Source organism: Xiphophorus hellerii, chromosome 9 (genome assembly GCF_003331165.1).
Source record: "Xiphophorus hellerii strain 12219 chromosome 9, Xiphophorus_hellerii-4.1, whole genome shotgun sequence".
Taxonomy (NCBI): domain Eukaryota; kingdom Metazoa; phylum Chordata; class Actinopteri; order Cyprinodontiformes; family Poeciliidae; genus Xiphophorus; species Xiphophorus hellerii.
This window is the reverse complement of record NC_045680.1, coordinates 23,623,644-23,641,616: the sequence shown is the minus strand read 5'-3', so window position 1 is coordinate 23,641,616 and position 17,973 is coordinate 23,623,644. Positions and strand designations below refer to the sequence as shown.

General features: G+C 39.0%; 1 protein-coding gene across 2 annotated transcripts; it reads left to right on the top strand.

Moving 5' to 3' along the window:
* The first annotated feature begins 1,714 nt into the window (after window positions 1-1,714).
* On the top strand, window positions 1,715-17,973 carry LOC116725726 (sex comb on midleg-like protein 2). Of its 2 annotated transcripts, none has more exons than XM_032572022.1 (15): window positions 1,715-1,831; window positions 3,666-3,758; window positions 4,180-4,254; window positions 4,777-4,847; window positions 6,869-7,103; window positions 7,192-7,280; window positions 7,356-7,599; window positions 9,529-9,791; window positions 10,762-10,855; window positions 10,979-11,182; window positions 11,279-11,440; window positions 11,522-11,650; window positions 13,302-13,523; window positions 14,656-14,810; window positions 14,893-17,973. In XM_032572022.1, the coding sequence occupies exons 2-15, from the start codon at window positions 3,737-3,739 to the stop codon at window positions 15,016-15,018; spliced, it is 2,091 nt and encodes a 696-aa protein (XP_032427913.1). In that variant the 5' UTR covers window positions 1,715-1,831; window positions 3,666-3,736; the 3' UTR covers window positions 15,019-17,973. The 2 variants fall into 2 exon arrangements, with proteins under 2 accessions (XP_032427913.1, XP_032427912.1); XM_032572021.1 differs by having other exon boundaries at window positions 14,653-14,810.

Genomic DNA, 17,973 nt, shown 5'->3' with positions numbered 1-17,973 from the left:
GGTTTTTTTGTGTGCATTTTTGTTACATACTTCAATAATAATAATAATAATAATAATAATAATAATAACCAGTCTAACATTTTATATACAAAACATCCAATGTTGGAAATTTAGGAAAATTTGCAGTGAAGTCCTATTTTTCAGAGATTACACTGAAAAATAAACGAAAACTATTAAAAAACAAACTTGATACTTGAAAATGTCCATTTTAGGAGTGTTTTTGTCAACATTCTACAAATTTCACATTCTAAAGCTTTGCAAAAAAAAGCATTTTACCACAATGATTTAAAAAAAGAAGAAAAATCATGAAAAAATTCAGCCATCATATGCTGCAGGGAATGCAGCAAGACGAAAATGTAAAACGTCCAGTGAAACAATCACGACTTCATCCAAGTATAAAAAAATACATCAGCAATAAGTAGAAGTATAATATACCTTTTTTTTATTTTTTTTGCTATTAACAATAGAGAAACAAAAACTTGTTTGATTGGTAGGCTGCAGGTGTAAATTATTACACCTGCAGGCACATGGATTTTTGCATTATTTTGCTGCCAATCATGATAGAGGTAACCTCAAATACAGTTAAATTAAATTGAAATTCAATAAATTATTAGAAAAAGAAATTAAATAGTAAATGATTAGCCAGAAGGGTAGTCAAAAGTAAAATCTGACAGGCAGGTATTTTAACTGCAGAAAACTGAAAACAATATAACACAACAGAGTTGTAGAAAAATGCATTGAGTGAACACATTTTCGTGTTGTAAAACTGTGGTTTAACTTAGCATGGCATACATATGAGAGAAAATATATTGTTGCAACTTGTATTACTGCCAGTTTGTGTTTTGTGTCAATTTCCTTTACAAACAGTAATAGATTTCTGAGAAACGATTCTTCGCTTTGCTGTGGGCTATTTATTTATTATAATAAAAAGACAGTCGCAGATTTGAACTGATCAGTTTGACTTATCATGTTGATTAATAGGGTAGGGTAGATAATGTAAACTCCTGCGGAAAAAAAGGTGGGTGGGGAAAACACGGCAGTCTGAATAGAAACCGAACTTGGATTATGAATCATTTGCAGATTGGTTCATGTGATGACGCACCGTTAGCTCTTATAATAATGAAAGTTTGCACTGTGACCTGTGGAAACTTTACCATTCACTGTTGAAATGTAACCACTATGTTCTTATACAGAGTGTGATTGCTTAGCACATGTTTTCCCATAAGCTTAATGTTTCCCAAAGACAAAAAAAATATCTGTTTTATATTATTAAAATGTATTGTGTGGGGGTTTATATTTTTTTTATTTAGATAACTGTTACCCTTTTACGAGTTATGTAATGTCCATCACGTTACGTGACGTATTTCCTCAGCAGCGCAATTATTAGGAGTTTTTTCATTCACAAAGATGTTGTTAAAATGACCAAAATGTAATTTACATCCATGTTTCCATTTTTTTTTTCTGTTTTGAACCACAGCAGGAGAATCCATAACAAAGATCCTGTATACAAAAATATCGAAGAAAGATGGATAACTCCAATTTATTTATGGCATCCCAAAAGTTCGTCTGGCGCAGTCTAGACGCTGATTGGATAAGTTGAGTAAACCTTACTCTGGTTGGACAGTCTCGTGAACAACACACGTCTTTATTGGCATTAGAGAAGCTCCTTATTGAGCACAGCGTCGTCCAGTTAGTCGTCTCGTGACTCCTCCTCGCCACAATACTATCTTCGGCATAAATTACATGCGTGTAAGCATACACTACATTTGCGAAAAATGGCAGCTGACGAATAGAAAAAAGTGGATCTTCAGTCGAAAAAAAGACGGCACTTGTAAGTTCGTTCGTTAAAGTAAATGACATACATTTTAAGAACATTTAAACTTAGAGCTAGTCGAGTCCAAAAACATGTAATTCTGCTTCATGATGTGGAAGAAACTACTGTAAGAAGGTTAAGGCTAAGGTTAGCCTGCCCAGTTATTAGCCAGCAGCCGTGGCTAGCCAACTGAGCGCTTCCAGTTGTCAACATTGGGCCCAGACTATTACCTGCAAGTGGTTCATGTTGGCGTCGTCTACATATTTTAGAAGCACAAATGTGATGCAGAAATAAATGTTAGCGCAATGATTAATTGAAAGTAAACCCGTCTCGATATTTACTCCCGTTGGCTGGTACCAAGTAAACACTGGAAGGCTGCTGATGGGAGACACACACCGAAGGTGGACAAGGAACAACAAGTTTGGGAGTTAAATATTGTGAAACGCCAAACCCAAATAGTGCTTTTCTACGTGGTGAAATGTTTCGGTTATGTTGTAACTTTAGCTACTAATATTAGTAATAACAGTGTACCTAGATATCAGTAATATGAATTTTACTTTAAAAAAAAATCAATACAAAGTCTGGTTACCTTCAACGTGAAATATTTAGCTTTTTTTCTTCTTCTTCTAAAAAAATAGAAGCTTAACTTTAGTAGTTGGTAGATTTTTTATTATTATTTTTATTCTCAGCAGACATTGTTGTGACATTTTTGGTCTTACAGGAGAGTTGCGTTCACTGAAACATGGAAAAGTTGAGGGAATGTACACAGAGTGGAGGGCAGCCCCAGCACACCCCACGGGCCTGGCTTCTGGAGCTCGTGAAAAAAAAAAACCCCGGTCCGCTTCACGCTTCCTGTCTGAGTGGGAGTGGGTTACTGGAAAACCACACTACTGTAGCGTCACATTTATACTTTAAAAAAAAAAAGTATTATTATTTTTAATAATAACTGTTTTTAGATAATTGCGTTTAATTCGATTTACAGTGGAAGTAAAACATCTTCCCTCCCCTTTTTCAAGTTTTTGTGATGTAAAAAAATAACATCAAGTTAAGTATTTTCAGTTATGTGTAACTTAATTGATATGTGTGACTTAATTGAACTGCTGACCGAATTGTATAAACGAATACGTTGTTGAACCACTTTTTTTTTTTTTAGATTTTATTACATTTTCCAGTCATTTCGAATCAGAGATATCCTCTCTGATTCAGTTCTGGGCTCTATTTCAAAACGTTATTATAAGTTCATATTACGCTCTTTTTTTTCCAGCAGAAATTGACAGGCATTAGTAACGGTTCAAACCCAAAGCAATATGCTACCATCACCGTGCTTCAAAATGTGGGCGTGGTGTTTTTTTTTTTTTTGTTTCTTTTTTTTACCTAATGTGCTGTTTGTGGCCATAACATCCAGGAGTAGCTTCACATTTTCCCACAAGCTTTAGGAGACTTCAAATGAGATTTTGTATTATTATTTGCAAATTTAACCAAGCTTGGTTGTTCCCGAAACCAGACTCCAGAGATGCGAGGAAAAACAGGTAATTGTCATGTGAAACAGCCAATATTTGCCAGACGTTCTTGCAGCTCATTTAGTCTCACTGGAGACTTCTTTGGACTTTTCCTGACAGATTTTTTTTTTTTCCTGTCTTTTCATCCATTTTGGAAAGATGTCCAGTTCTTGCTGATGCTACTTTTGCACCATGTTTTGTCCACTTGACGATGAACATCAACGCAGTGTACCTCTCGTTATTGCATTTTCGCAAAAGCATTTGCAGTTGCGACATTGCGCACCTTGAAATTCGGATGGTGAATTTGATTTGAAGCATTAAGCATCTCTGATTTTAATCTGTTGCGTTTTTAGATTTTCGCAGACAAACTGGGTGAACATCCCGCACCCCGTTTATCGTCCTAACGGCATCCTCATCCGTCAACATGGGAAAGACTCCACTAAAAGGCAAGAATTTGTCCTTTTTTTTTTTTCTACTTTGTTTGATGTAAACAGCATGCTGGAGGTTTTAGAGATCAGGGTTGAGCTTAAAAATGTTGTTTTGGAAGCGTTAGGTGCTGGGAAACATCTACCTGGCAGCTTCAATTGAATTTAAAGTGTGTGGGAAACAATTTCACCAACTGCTATTAAGACGTCATGTAGTTTTGTGTCACTTAAATCACTTTCAGACCTAAATATTGTCTCTGTGTGCTTTGTATTCATATCAGTGTTTTCACATATTAGAATTAGGTTTTTTTAATCAACAAAATGTTCAAGTTTAGGATGATATAATATTATCTGATTGGTTTAATCCATTGACATTGATATTTTATGCATTATATCTCATTCAGATAAAACCATCATTTCTTTTTGCACTTTCTCTGTTCAGATCAGAAAGACGGCAAAAAAGAGAAACTGGGAAAGCCTCTCCCACTGCCAGGTACGACCCCTGCAGCAACTAAAGGTAACATTTGATTATTAGATTTGTTTTGACATTTGATTATTAGATTTGATGTCTCTCTCTGTCTTATTTCCAACTCGATTTTGCTTCATTTGAATGTGTTTATTTAGTCAAGTTCTTTTAAATATGACGCGTTAAACGTCCGTTTCCTTGTATTAGTTTAATAATTAATGTGTTTTTTGGCACAGGTTATGGTGCGGCGGTTTTTCATAATCATGTACCTGAAACATGAGCAGAAAAAACACACCCCTCTCATGAAATTGCAGAAGCATTTTTTCATATGTTTTTTTACCTTTCTTTTAATATACTGTATATTTATTATTAACCAGCAGGTGCAAGGAAATACAAGTGTGTCATTTATTCAAAAGGATTTAATGTGGGGAAGCATCTTAGCTTCTAAATTTTAGAATTAAATCCGAACCATTCCATTAAAGCCATTAAGTGGAATCTTTTATGGACTATAAATGTTTTATTTAGGTTGTTTCAGCTGTTATTACCGTCAGCACTTTGACTTTTTTCATCTAGATGCGTTCAGCTGGGAAGAATACCTGAAGGAAACATCGTCCACACCGGCGCCAGCAGGCTGCTTTCGTCAGGTACGTTTTATTGAAGCTGAAGTTTGATCTTTGGAAAAACTGACTGTAAACAAGACAGTTTAAAAAAACTGCGGGTGTGATTGGCTCTTCACTAAATTCACACCTCCATTTCTTACCTGAAAAGAAAACATTTCATCCTCATGTAGTTAACTATTGCATTTACTTTTTATTCCTCTTTGTAGTAATTTTGATAAATTGTGGGAGATAGTAAATATAACAGACCATACCAACTATGTGATCTGCTGCTGGTATATATTATTTATCGGTGTCATGTAAACACATTTTCCTACAAGACGATTATAGAAAATTGTCGAAAACAATAAGTTGTCAAAGTGGGGGGGAAAACAACACCAAAGCAGGTCAGTTTCAACACGTTTTCTTTAAAACGTCTCACCGGAAGACAGAAACGGCAGAAATATGAAGGCACCCATATGAATCCAGAAATTAGATGTTTGTGTCTTGGAAGGCTCTCAGTTTGGATCTTTATTATTTCATGTCTCTATAAATATTGAGCTTAGTCTAGAAAAATTGCTTTGATGACTTAAAGGCCTTACAAAGTGTTACATTTAATAGCCGAGTCAAGTTTATTTGTGTAACATTTTTGAGGAACAAGATAGTTCAAAGTGCTTTACATCATAAAAAACAATTATGTTAATAATAAATAATAAAATAATTATGAAACAAGAAATAAACATCACATTTTGTCAAAAGCTAGCTCCAAAATCATCAAGCAAATATACTCCAAACTTATTGATCAATGTCAACTCTAGGTGATTTAAAGCAACTCATTGTTTCGGCAGTTTCGCAGTTTTCTGGAAGTTTGTTCCAGATTTGTGGAGCGTAAAAACTGAATGCTGCTTGTCCATGTTTGTTTCTGGTTCTGGTTCTGGTTCTGGTTCTGGAGTGGTGTGGTGTGGCAGGTTGATTCAACAACAGCAGATCCTTAACTCTCCAGCAAAGTGTTAGCATGATGCTCAGGAGGAACGCAGCAGATGTCACGGTTGGACAATGGGAAAGCAGGATGTTGTCCCGTCAGAACATCAGTTCCCAAAACCACACAGAAAAAGCCTTATAAAAGCGCACGCGGGATCAGCGTAACCCCAGTGTAAAAAGCTTGTGAGGTCAAATTGACTGCTGGAGGGTTAATGTATCGTGGTGCTAAGCCATTCAGTGATTTATAAACTAACAGAAGTATTTTAAAATCTATTCTCTGAGCTGCAGGGAGCCAGTGTATAAGGTTTAGTCCCTAACCGTCCTGAATATGTCCAGGTTTTACTTCACGAGGTGTAATTTGTTCTTTGCTGTTTTCAGTCTTTTCTTTTTACATTTTGTAAAAGTTTTAAATTGAGAAATGCGCTGACAAACACCATTCATTCTTTGTCTTTTATTTCTGATGAATGTAATGGCTGTACTGACAGTTCTATAAAGCTTATGATGTGGGGCTACAAGCAGCCCTGTTAGGAGGAATTTATTGCCCGACATTCAACCTGTTGCCAGAAGCAGTGAAAGAAATCTCCTGGAGTTCGTTTCATACAGTTAAACGACATTTCAAACCAACCATGGGTGAATATTTCTGTCAAGTTTTATATGCAAAACAGTTGATTGATGGTTATATTTTACTTATAGTTTGGATAGAATGTAGTTATAATGAATAGTATTTACAACCCAGAGGTTGTTTAGTGTTACTATAGTTTCATTGTTAGGGCCAGTACTCAAAGCTATTATATTGGTATCATATTGGAAGTAAAAAAGTATTATTGTATTAAAGTATTACAGCTAACATTTAGAGCAGAATGTTTAAAACAACTGGATAAATATGTTGGAGCCCTGTGCATATTTAACCAGGCCTGGCTTGAAAAACACAAAAATAAGTTATCAAAGTTATATTACACTTACTTAAGACACTAACATATGAGATTGATGTATTATTTATTTAGGTGTTATTTAGGTGACTTTATACTGTTAACCTAAACTGTGCTTCTTCCGCCTGAGGTCCTAAACCTATAACGCCGTGTCTGCAGGCCAGAGTCCCTCCCTCCAATGACTTCAAAGTGGGCATGAAGCTCGAGGCTCACGACCCTCGCAATTCCACCTCGGTTTGTATCGCCACGGTGATGGGCTTAACCGGGGTTCGTCTCCGTCTCCGCCTGGACGGCAGCGACAACAGCAACGACTTCTGGAGGCTGGTGGACTCGTCCGACATCCAGCCTATCGGCACCTGCGAAAAGAACGGAGATATGCTGCAGCCGCCGCTGGGTAAGCCCGACACTGCGACGCATCACTAAACCTAAGACATGAGCTTCCTGCAGCCGCTCGTGTCTTAGGTTCTTCTTCTCCCTCAAAGGATTTCGAATGAATGCCTCCTCCTGGCCCATGTTCCTGTTGAGAACCCTGAACGGAGCAGAGATGGCACCAGTAACAGCCTTCAAAAATGTTCGTACCGACTCCTTAAAAACTCTAAAATTACAGCGACACGGCGATGTTTTCAACGCTGATTTTGTTCCTTAGGAACCTCTGAGACCTCCTCAAAACAGTTTCAAGCCAGGCATGAAGCTGGAGGCGGTGGACAAGAAGAACCCGTACCTCATCTGCCCCGCCACCATCGGAGAAGTGAGAGGCGACGAGGTGTTCATCATGTTCGACGGCTGGAGGGGGGCCTTTGATTACTGGTGCAAGTACGACTCCAGGGACATCTTCCCCGTGGGCTGGTGCTCCCTCACCAAGCACAGCCTACAGCCACCAGGCAACAGTGGTAAGGTTTGGACTCTAGGTGGCAGCAGATATTTGCGTCAGATGTTACTGTTGTGGGAAGAAGTTGCTGTTTGTAAACAGTGTTTGATTCAAATCTCCCCCTCGAGTTGCAGCGCAGCAACTTAAACGTTCCTTTACAGTTTTTTAAATGTCTGGGAAAGTGTGGGAAAATTTATTCATTTCCCTATTTTATTATGCTTTTTAATCTTCTTTTGTAGCTTTTTTTGACACATCTAACTCTGATTTCTAACCATTTTCACGTCGGTATTTTTGCTTTTGACTCTTTCAAAAGCAACAAAAGGCAGCTTCACAAATTTTTGGGGACTTTTTGAGCATCAAATCAAGTTGAACTGTTCCTGTCTTTAGACCGTGCAAACTGCCTACAAAAAACTGAAATATTTTTGAATTTAAAAAAATAACAAAAATGCCAGTGGAAACATTATAAAAAGCAGCTCAACAATTAAGAAGTAGGATATGCTGACTGTCGTGTCAATAAAGATTTTTGCATTGATCATTGGATCTTTTCTGACATGTTACATTTACATTCCAAATAAAATGTTAACGTAAAAAAAACCGTATGGTTTGTGGAAAAACCTTTGTTGAAGTTTACTTGCGGGGTTCCACAAGGTTCTTTATTTGGGTCAGAGTTGTTTATTGTTCACAAATTGCACTTCAAAGAATTTGCCTTTATCTTATTAATATTTGCTAAGCAAATGCATGGTTGAAGATTTCTGAAGCTTACCAACAATTTCAACACTGACCTACCGAAAAAGAATAAGTCTGGTATAAATTATGTGTAGAAACTGAGAATGCTGTTTACATTGAACAATTTAACAATCCCACCCATGTAATATCAGAATATATTGATTTATGTTGATAGATGGTTGAAAAAAGTAGCAGAGCTTCATTTTTTTTTAACGTTTCTTGTCTGGAGAGAGAATAGGCAAACAAGATGGCTGCTTTTACCGTGTCAGATTTGCTCTGCAAAAGAGGTGATATGATACATTTTCATACACCATCTGTTTGCTCTGGATGAGTTTTTTTTTTTTTGTTATTTATAAAAAAAAATGTGTCATTGCCTGAAGTTTTAAATAAGTCTGTCTAAGTTTGAAGGTCCAGATTTTCTTTTGGATCTCTTGGAACGTTTGTGGATAAAATGCAGGAAGGCATATCGTAAGCACTGAGCTAAGAGAATTGATGTGCAGAAACGACGCACCGCTTTCTGCCGGTGTGTTAGTGTGGCTGTCTGGGTGGGATGGAGCAGGAGGAGAATTTATGTGGTTCACATTTCACCTGTTTACATTAAAGCAGGAGGTCTGTCCTGTGTCTATTACGCCGCGTCTCGGACTGAGTGGGCAGAGAGAGCAGAAGACTCGCCGACAAAATACATCAAGATTTACGATCCTCACTGAGGGGTTTTATATTTCTATTACAACGTTCTGCTCAGAAAAAAAGCCGCAGGTTTGGAGTGGACAACAAAAGAATTGTTCGTTTAACTCGCTCCCAGAGCTGTTTGGTGTAAACAATTGCAAAATGAATTGTTGGTCGTCTATTTTTGTTCCCAGATAATTTCTTAATATAACTATCTTTTAAGTTTTCAGAGTTTCACAACAGTACAGTTCCAAACTATGTCCGAAATGGGTTCAAAATCTGACAAACTAAATATGAACTTGGAGGAATTTGTAGGTTCATCAAATGAAAATTTAGGCCTACTATTAAAAAGAGATATTCTGCTGAAACTGAAAGAAGTACATTTATTTTTTTTTTCTACAATATTTAGTAAATCTGTCTTCACTTTTGTTTTATAGTTGATAATTGATGGATTTTTTTTTCTTCTGTGTTTTGACCAAAACAAGAGAAATAAATTGAAATGTGACAAAAGCGTTGGCCTTCGTTCCTCATGTTCGTCCTCTCTCCGCTGTGCTTTCAGTTACTCTTCCGAAGAACCTGCAGATTCTGCCGTCGTCGCCCTCCAAACCCAGCAGGCGCTCCATGCAGTTGCCCTACAGATACCCCACTCTGCCCGCTCTGCCCGTGAGGAAGGGGGTGAGAGGCCGTCGGCCCAAGAGCGAGACGCTCGCTCTGCTCAAAGCCGTGGCGGAGGCCGCGGCTTCCCACAACGGAGCCGTTCCTGACGACATGCCGCTGGTGCCCCGGGTTCACAAGAAAAGAGGACCCAAATCAGGAAGTAAGGTGAGCAAAACCGGAATCACATCACCTCATCTGATTTTACGTTGCTTCTACAGGGATTAAATGTATGTATCTAAAATTAAAGCCTTAAAATGTTTGAAATTCTTTATTTTCTGTCTTAATTTAAGTGAACCATAAATACGTTAATTACAGCTCTTAAATTTTTATCATGAAAGTATTTATTTTTATAAATGTAGTTTGTTTTTTTTCCCCGTCAGGCAAAAGGCAAAAGTTTGAGTTGCGCACAGACTTTATTTCGTTCTGTAACTCAAGGTGTATGAGGCTACCGCTAACTAGATGCTAATATACCATTGCTAGCTAGCTAGCTAGGTAGCTTTATTGCCTCTCACCCTGTCATGGGTGGTGGGCTTAACACACTGGGTGTGGCGCACCACTCCGGATGAAACCCAATGCTGCGACAACATCAAAAGTTTAACATTTTTCAACTTTCTTGTGTCGTACAAGTGCAAAATTTTACATACAAAAATGTCAGCGGCCGTTTTACTGAAAGAGGGCTTGCAGCTGTCACCTCATCTTGCAAGACCCATAGGAAATGAACGAAGAGGGAGCGACGTCACCATCCATGTGTCGACTCTTAGGCTTAAATTTATTGATCAATGATGTTTGCTTCCGACTGTCGCTCATTGCTTTTGCCAATCCACATGAGGATAGATGTATTCTGTGGAAAAAATCAACTTTTAAGCTAGGTCACAGCGTGTGTTACGGCTGTAGAGCGCCATATGCAATGGGAGAAGAACAAGAGACTACAGAATTTTTAAATTTTTTGCTGTCCTTTATTGTAGTACATCAGGATCCCCCAATCATCTCCTATATTTATACTTATCTCGGTCTTAAATTTCATTCAAAATGGCATTTAAAAGTCTTAAATGTGTCTTTCTGAGATTTCTAGGTGCCCTGTTCTGCAGTTCCAACAATTTATTTGAATTCTAAAGTATTTCTACTGTTTTTGTAGCGAAGGTCCAAGCTTCTGCAGAGCCCGACGCAGCTGCCAAGCATCCAGGTTCCACAAGAAAACCCTCCCTGCCTCAACTCGGTGGTTTCAACAGGTACGGCTACACCGTCTTTTGCTTCCCAGCGCCACCGCTGGACGTTCAGCTTCGACTTAAGACTCTGCTCAGCCGGTCCCGATCCGTTCAATGCGGCTCTTTGTGTTCCTGTCCCGCCCTCAGTGTGCGTGTACGTGAATAAGCACGGGAACTGCGGCCCCCACTTGGACAGGAAGCAGATGCAGCGTCTTCCGGACCACTTTGGGCCGGGGCCAGTGAACGCCGTGCTCCAACAAGTGGTCCAGTCATGTATAGACTGCGCCTACCAGCCGAAAGTCCTCCTCAGCGCTCTGCAGAGTGACTCGGGGGGAGGCGAAGCTGTCAAAGGTAAAAAAAAAAAAAAACACAGATAAGGTTTTGTGTCATGGGGAGGGGAAGAAAGGGAGCATATTTAATGACTTTACCATGAAAATGTTTCCAAAGTGAGAACAGACGGCGGTGTCCGTGTGATCAAACTGCCGTCCGCCTCCAGTGCTTCTTTCGTGTTACGCTTCCTAGAGAGCATGTGCCGTCACCTTCAGTGTGACAACCTGTTCAGCAGCCAGCCGTTCAGCCACTACGCCGCCTACGACAGGAACAAGTCTGGTAAATTAATCGGCCGAGCTGTACGCAGCGGTCTTGTACTGTTCATAAAATGAGTTTTTTCCTAAATGTTTTGGCTTCCAGTGAAAGAAGAGGCGCTTGACGTTCCCTCTCTGGCCCGGGGCGGTAAACGCAGCCTCTCAGGGGTCTCTCCTCTGTACGCCGCACCTCTCTCCCCCAAACATTTACGAGCCGAGGCTCACCCGTCTGAAGGTATCGCTCATATTTCTTTATTTTATTTTTATTTCACTCTATAAAAAGTCTAGAGGAAATCCAGGAAATACTGCAAACGGCTACGATTTAGCATTTTCCGCATTTCTGCGCTGAATTCACAAAGCAGGTTGCTGTAAAGATAGCTGTAAGCAAAACCCGCCATCAAGTCCAGCTGATGCAGCCAATTCTCACCATTGACACTCTGAAAAATATTTCAGTTTTTTTTTCTTTTATGTATATTAACAAAGAATGGGTAAATAAAAGTCATTATGGAAAAAAAAACTTCTGTTAGCATTAAGTGTTGCTAGCATTTCCAACATATTAATTTAAAAGCCTGTCAGCCTTTCACCATGTTCAGGGTGGAAGATCAAAATGATTAAACTGTCTCAAATATGTTCAGCCTTCCTGTTAGTAGAAATACTAGAGAGTGGCAGATTGATCCAAAATATCATTGTATCGGTATCGTATCGATACTAGCTTGGTAAGATTTCTACTTTTGTTTCACGACCTCTCTTGAAGATTTTATTTTATTTTTGTATTGTAGTTGTCCAACTCTACCGTAAAAAAGATTTTGCTTGAATTTTCTCTCAAACAATACTTTTTTGCACTTTATTTTGAAAATAAATGTCTATTGTTTCTGCTTATCATGTAAATATGTCACTGAAGTATTTTGTAGACACCTATAAACTACCTATTTAAATTGTTTTTTTTAGGTTTTAACAAAATAATTCCACAAATAAAAATAAAAAAATCTCAATAACGCCTCAATGCCAGAAGTTTGACGATATCATTCTTAAGTGTCGGTATCGGCAATATCAAAAAACCCAAGCTGATTCTGAAAATAGCCAGCTTTTGAGTTTTTTACTTAGTTAGGACTTCTACACCGAAGACGGTTGTTATTACTGTGACCTGGTAGAGTTTTAGGTACAGGCGCATTAGCCTGTCACAATATCAAATTATGCTGGACGATAAATTGTCCCGCTAATTATTGCGATAAACGATAATATTATCATTTCGAGATCATTTTCAAGTGATATATTGATAACGACGTAATCAAGCTTGTCCTCTCAAAGAGCAATAAACTTTACAGAACACTCCACGCTGTGACTGAAAGACATGTCCAAAATAAAACATGACAACCAAAACATAAAAAGGAAATTAAAACCACACACAACCCAAACGATAAATAAAATCTGTGTAAACAAAATAGCTCTTCAAAAAATATGAATCAGCAGGGTGGAAATTATCGAGCTGATTTTAATTTATCATGAGAGTAACTGCTTACTGCGACAGGCTGATCATTGATCAGGACAGATCAAGTGAAAAATCTGGCGTTTTCTTCTGCAGTAACATTTCGCCAGACATTTTTTTTCTCCCCACACAACCTATGTGACGCAAATAAGCTCTGGTATTTACTCTGTCTGTAATTTACCTAAATATAGATTCCCCCATTAATGCGTGTGTCATACCTCGTTTAAGTGTCTGCAAAGTGTCAGTGCAGAGAGCTGCTGTTTTTGCTCAGCAGCTCTATTTCGGGAGCAGGTCTGCCTTTACGTGTAGGTTCAGGATTAGAAGCACGTGCGGACTGAAACCAAACACCGTTAAAAGGCCGACGGTTTTAAAAAACCTCTTTATGTTTTCCCCCTTTCAGCAGAGACTCTGCCGCACGAAGAGAACGGCCACATCAAGGAGCAGCGGTACATGGACTCAGCCTCCAACTCCATGACCCCCCGACCCCAAACGGCGCGGAGCTCCTCCGAGTACCACCCTCAGGCCAACAGCCTCTACCATCACAGCGGCAGCGCCGCGATGCGCCGCCACTCATCTAACTCGGCAGAGCTCAGCTCGATGCAGCCTCTCAGACGAGTCGAAGGTACGCCACGAGACTCCGTCGCTGCTTTACACGTAGACGTGTCGCGATAAGCAGTAAATCAATGGATCGCATTAATAATTCAAGTGAAGGCGATGATTTTCAGCTGCTTGCTTGTTTGTTTTTGCCGCGTCTCTCTCTCTCTTTCTACCAAAGAGACTTGATGACTAAAAGCTTCACTCCGGTGCATCAAGTTGCTCCTCCCCTCCTCGTTTCCTTAGTAACGGGCTCAACATGCAGGAAGCGACAAACCGCACCAACCGTGGGGGGGGAATCTAGCACACGGGGCACGACAGTCCACAATCACTGAGATGTGTAATAAACAAAATACAAAAAGTCAAAAATGGTAGACAGTAGCCGCGTTTCCATTAGCCATAAAATTGTGCAAATTGAAATTATGAAAATAAATTTGCCTAATGAAAACACGACAATTTTTTAAAAATTCATGTTTTTTAATAAGAAGATGAAGTGATTTTTCAGCCATATAGACAAAGATGTATTTAGTAAAACTGCAATGGAAACACTTTTTTCCCGACACGAGTCATGTGATCAACAGCTGGATGTTGCTACTGCCAGAGGCGATGAAGATGACAGGAAGTGTTTGGGTGGATGATTTTGTGTTTTTGTTTTTTCTTTTGAGCAATGTGCAGCTGGCTCCACCAGAGCTTCCACAACATCACAGTTCATAAAACGTTGTGCATCATTCAAACATGTTGAATTCATAACTCTTCTGTAAATTCTCAGATTTCCCCAAAACGCTGTGTACGTACCGTCATGATTTTTAATGAACAAGCTTACTTACTTGTGCGAGATACACGGCAATTGCTCTTTGTTTTTCAGACACTTCAAAAACTATCTTGTTTGTTTTTGGTTTGCTTATTTATGTTGATTATTTAAAATTTTCTTCCAGTTCCTCTGTTAAATGTTCTTCAGAAATGAGTTTGTTGATCTTTGAGAGTTTGTACTTGCACTATTACGCCATTTTTGTGCTAGTAATTAACAGTTGTCTCTCAAACGACGATATTGTCGTTCATCCCAATAATGTCTGGGGTAATTAATGGGCCAGCAAAATTTGTTTAGACGTTGTTCCGCAAGAACGCTACATGCGCTCTCTGTGTGTGTTCTTCGGCAGCAGCTAGCTCCACCACCGGTTCCGAATCGATGGATCGAGAGAAATTGCAGCTGCCCAGTAAAAACCCTTCCTCCTGGTCCATTGAGGAGGTGATGCAGTTCGTCCGGGACGCGGACCCCACGGCGTTGGCGCCTCACGCAGAACTATTCAGAAAACATGTAAGTCAACAGAAAGAAACTCTGGGAGTCCGCGTGACGGTTCGTCTTCGTCAGTAACGAGTCTCTCTTTTGGTTTCTGCAGGAGATCGACGGAAAGGCTTTGATGCTTCTACGGAGTGACATGATCATGAAGTACATGGGTCTGAAACTGGGGCCGGCTCTGAAGCTCTGCCATCACATAGAGCGGCTGAAACAAGGCAAACTGTAAAGAGAGGAGCCTGGGCGGCCGTGATTCTCTATCAGAACTGTGAGCAATAAGCCGAGAAAGAGCCAGCGGTGCTGGATCCTGACTCATGGGGCCACGCAGGGGTTACATGTTACACTAGACTCCTCCTGGAGGAGAGGGGGCACTTTTCGATGTTACTACTTCAACGCGACTTCCAGAGCAGGGGTTTAGGGGGGGAAGAAGAAGAAGAAAAAAGTGTGCCGTGCATCGCTGACGCATTACCTCATCCCCCCTCATCGGCGAATAAGAAGCTGTTCAAGTCTAATAAACAAACGCTGACTTCTAAGAAATCCCAAAGCAAGAATGATCCCTGTAGTGTTTACGTCGCATCACACAAGGACGACTTTTTTCCCCTTTTTTATTCTTTTTTTTAAAGGAGCTGAAATGTTTTGATCCTGATTTTTGGATCCCCAAAGATGGAGAATGTTTTTTTTTTTTATTCTTATTATTACTGTCGAATTTCTACCTAATGAGAAAGGATTCGTATACTGAGAAAAACAAAAGGCAAACATGAAACGTTCGTCAGAAGAGAATTTCTTTGCTTGTATCTGTACTGTTGCGTTAATTATTTTCATTCCCTACTCATCTGCCTAAAAGTATATCATCTGCCTGAAGGATGCCGCGCTGTCCAGACAGACATTTTCACAGACTGTCAGTGTCATTGCCAGGAATAACGTTGTCTATTTTTTATTTTTTTAACTGAGCTGGACGGTTTTGGAATCATGAACTATATTATTGTGTCTTAGCGGGTTCGAAGTTGCCTCTCATCGGTAAAGATGCTCCGATCAGAATTCAGTGGCCGATGTCTGATCTTCAGTTTTTGCCAATCTCTCTTTATTAGGTATAATATACCAAACCGTTCTACAGTCCCTGCTTATAAGCTATTTATGTTGGAGGCGACGTCACACCATGTGTGTGAGAGAGCAGTTGCTGTAAAACAGGCCGTTTAACTTTAAAATTCCTTTAGTTCTTGTATTATCTCGGTCAGCATGACCTGAAACAACGGGCTCTGCACTTCTGAGAGAAGGTACATTCTTATCTTAGGTCTGAGGTTTCCAAAATGCCGACTTTTGCTAATCCAAATTATTCCGTCGCAGAACAGTCAAAGGCTGAAAAGGATAATGTTGCTTTTACGTAAGAAGTGGGCAATGTCACTGCAAGACGTTTTTTTATCAGTTAAGAACTGATAAATGTTGACGAAAGCGTTATCGTTCACCATCACATCCCGAATACCCGAGTAAATTTATGAAAAGGGAAATCAGTTGTGTTTGTTAACAGCTTTTGTTTTAGAAAAAAACAAATCTCATTTCTTGCAGATAGAAATGCCAATTCAATATCTACATAAGTTATAGAATACCTTACTAGGTATTATATATATATATAAATCCAACTTCTGTCCTTTTATGCATTTTTGATTTTTTTTCTTTGAATTATTTTTGCTTAAACTTAGGACAAAATTAATTTTGATCAAGTTTCAAAGTGTTTAAAATACTTTAATGACATATTTACATGACAAACAGAAACAATGGAAGAACAGAACAAGTGTGTGTGCTTTGTTTTCTAAATAAAGTGCAAGAAATTATAATTTGAGAGCAAGTCTTTCAGGTTAGAATTGAGAAACTGCAATACAAAAATCAAATTTCAAGAAGGAATCTGAAACTAAAGTATCGATGCGATACTGATATTGACTTAGTATCGATATTTAGCATCGATCCGCTCCCCTCTAACACATACACAACAATGCGTTTCATGAGAATGCAGCTTTAAATTGCTTCCTGAAAGTCTTGCTCTCTCTCGCTCCGCCGCGGCCCGACGCTCATCTGACGACATGCAGACGATGCAGCTTTGCTTTAGAGTCTCTCGAACTTCTGTGCTTCCTCTGACGTGATTTCAAGCGCCTCACCGTTAATAACTTCTTCTTCACTCAACACCGGCCTGCACACCGAAGAGTGTTGTTCTCAGCAACAATGGTGTGTTCACAGAAAAAAGATCAGCGTGTCGATTCCGGTCACCATGATTTCTCGGAGCATCTCTACCTTTTTCGTGTTCTTCAGTGTCAAACTCTTTTAAGTCACAAGCTTTGGTTTATCAATTTCAATAAGCAGAATGTTTTAAGAATGCAGATTTGAGACATTTCTAAGGGCTTCTTATGTTAAGTATTGCTCTTTGTGTGTGAGTGTGAGAGAGTGTGTGTTTTTTGTAATCAGTCATGTTTCATGTAAGCTTGTTGGTCTGCCTGAAACCTCAGTGTTTTTGCTATTGACCACAACAATCACTGTTAGCTATGTATACAGATCTGTACAGTTTTATGGGTTTAACCATGAATATCAGCAACAGAATGTACATTTTGTAGAAACGTAATATTTTAAGGAAATCATATGCATAAGATAGAAATGTGAAGCTAAAAAAAGGGGAAAGGTGTGAGTATTTAACAGTGGTTTTCAGTCTTTTTTATATATATATATATATATATATAAATACTTAACGCAGTGCTTTTAGTTCACTTTCTTCCAGTTCTAGATCCTGCCTTGCTTTACCTATGACATTTCTCAGGTTCATGTGGTCTTTGTTAGTAGAAACTTTTGTAGCATAATGTTTATAATACACCTATTAAAAGAAAAAAGTTTTTTTCTCCTGTTACCCATTCCCCCACTTTAAAACTTGTGCCATATTATATTCAACACAGGACGGAAGTGCTGTCGATTTTCCCTCTCCCATCTTCTCTAAAGTACTTGAAAAAAATCTGTTTCGCAAAACATCACTTGTCTATGCGTTTACGATGTGTAATTTTTTTTCCTTTTCTATAAAGAAATTACAACCATGAAGCTACAAGGGATTGTTTTGACTAATGAGGGATATTCAGAAAGGGGAAGACTTTGATTTACTGTGTCTCAGTGTGGATGTCTTTGATTTGGGTTTATAAATCATTCTTTTTGA